This window comes from Aplosporella prunicola (genome assembly GCF_010093885.1).
Source record: "Aplosporella prunicola CBS 121167 unplaced genomic scaffold K452scaffold_1, whole genome shotgun sequence".
In the NCBI taxonomy this organism is placed as follows: Eukaryota; Fungi; Ascomycota; class Dothideomycetes; order Botryosphaeriales; family Aplosporellaceae; genus Aplosporella; species Aplosporella prunicola.
The window spans coordinates 1,536,582-1,537,759 of NW_022983529.1; the positions used below are offsets into that span (position 1 = coordinate 1,536,582).

At 44.0% G+C, this 1,178-nt stretch overlaps 1 protein-coding gene across 1 annotated transcript; it reads right to left on the reverse strand.

Moving 5' to 3' along the window:
* Positions 1–264: 264 nt before the first annotated feature.
* K452DRAFT_217497 (uncharacterized protein) lies at positions 265–906 on the reverse strand (the record flags this gene model as incomplete). Its single annotated transcript, XM_033536291.1, has 2 exons — positions 265–531; positions 580–906. Coding segments are annotated over 2 exons (594 nt in total), but the record flags the coding sequence as incomplete, so codon positions are not given.
* Between the last annotated feature and the right edge of the window lie 272 nt (positions 907–1,178).

The window sequence follows — 1,178 nt, forward strand, 5'->3', positions numbered from 1 at the left end:
GGTTAGGAGGTTTTCTACTTTATAGCTAACTCCTATAATATATAGACGTTGAGAAATAGCCTGTCTCCTTTCTTTCTCAGTACGGAATGCAATTGTAATTGATCCTGCGGCCTAGGTTTCTCTCTTCATTTTTGAAGAGAGCTAGTATGGTTTCCTAATTACTTGAAGGCCGTTGGAAAAGGTAGATATCTCTGTCTTTATAAAGTCGGAGATGTCTATGTCGTTGAGTTCCTAGGTAGGAACTCCGTGTACTACGACTTTATACTAGGATTCGTTAGTTTGAGCTTGGCAGTCCGGGAAGACTTTCCGGATAATAGCTATCTTGTCGAGTAGAAAGGTAGCTGGGAATCCTTGGTTACCTGTAACAACAATGTTATTATTCTGGGAGAGGCGGACGCCTGAGATAATCGTTTTTCCTCGGTATCCTGCGTTTTTAAAGGCTTTATTAAGCTTTATTCTTGCCGCTAGCGGTCCGAAGGATTTATCAAGGCCCCTATTAGGAAAGAAGATTTGATGTTCTCGAGGCGAGGGCTTAGGGGCGGGGGGAGAGGTTTAAGTAGGTTTTCTCTTAATAGAGACGGGGGTAAATCTATCGGGGATTAGGCTACTGTTTTGAGCGGTAACTGTTGCGTAGCTTTGGGGAGCTCCTTTCCTTTGTAGGGGTTTAGACAGGGATTCTTGTGGTAGGATATAAGGTATGGTGAGTTTCCGGACGCTTATATTAAGCGTGCGAGAAGTGTTTTCTAAGGCTTTAACCTGGGTTGCGAGGATTAACTTTGAGTAGTCGATTTTTCCTGTATTCGTGAATTCTCTAAAAATTGAGAGAAGATCGAGAATTTTCTCTATTCGGTCTTTTGTTTGTTCGGCGTTAGCTGCTTTTAGAAGGTAGTTAAGAGAGGCTTCTAGCTATTCGTTTGCGGTTTCGGGGTTTTCCTGAGTGGTAGGAAATCTTAGTCTTTTAGAGAAAGATTCTTGTGGCGGTAAGAAGGTGAAGGCATTTTCCCGGGAGCGTTTCCCTTGGCTCTAGGTTGGGATAAGAAGTGGAGAAGATCTTGTTGGTTGCGGAGTTTCTTCTATGTCTGTATCCTCTTGGGAGGAGATTGTAATTGGGATTGATTGTTCCTGGGGTGTTTGGGGGGTCCTGGTGGGCGTTTCGATTGGGCTGCCTAGGGTGATGG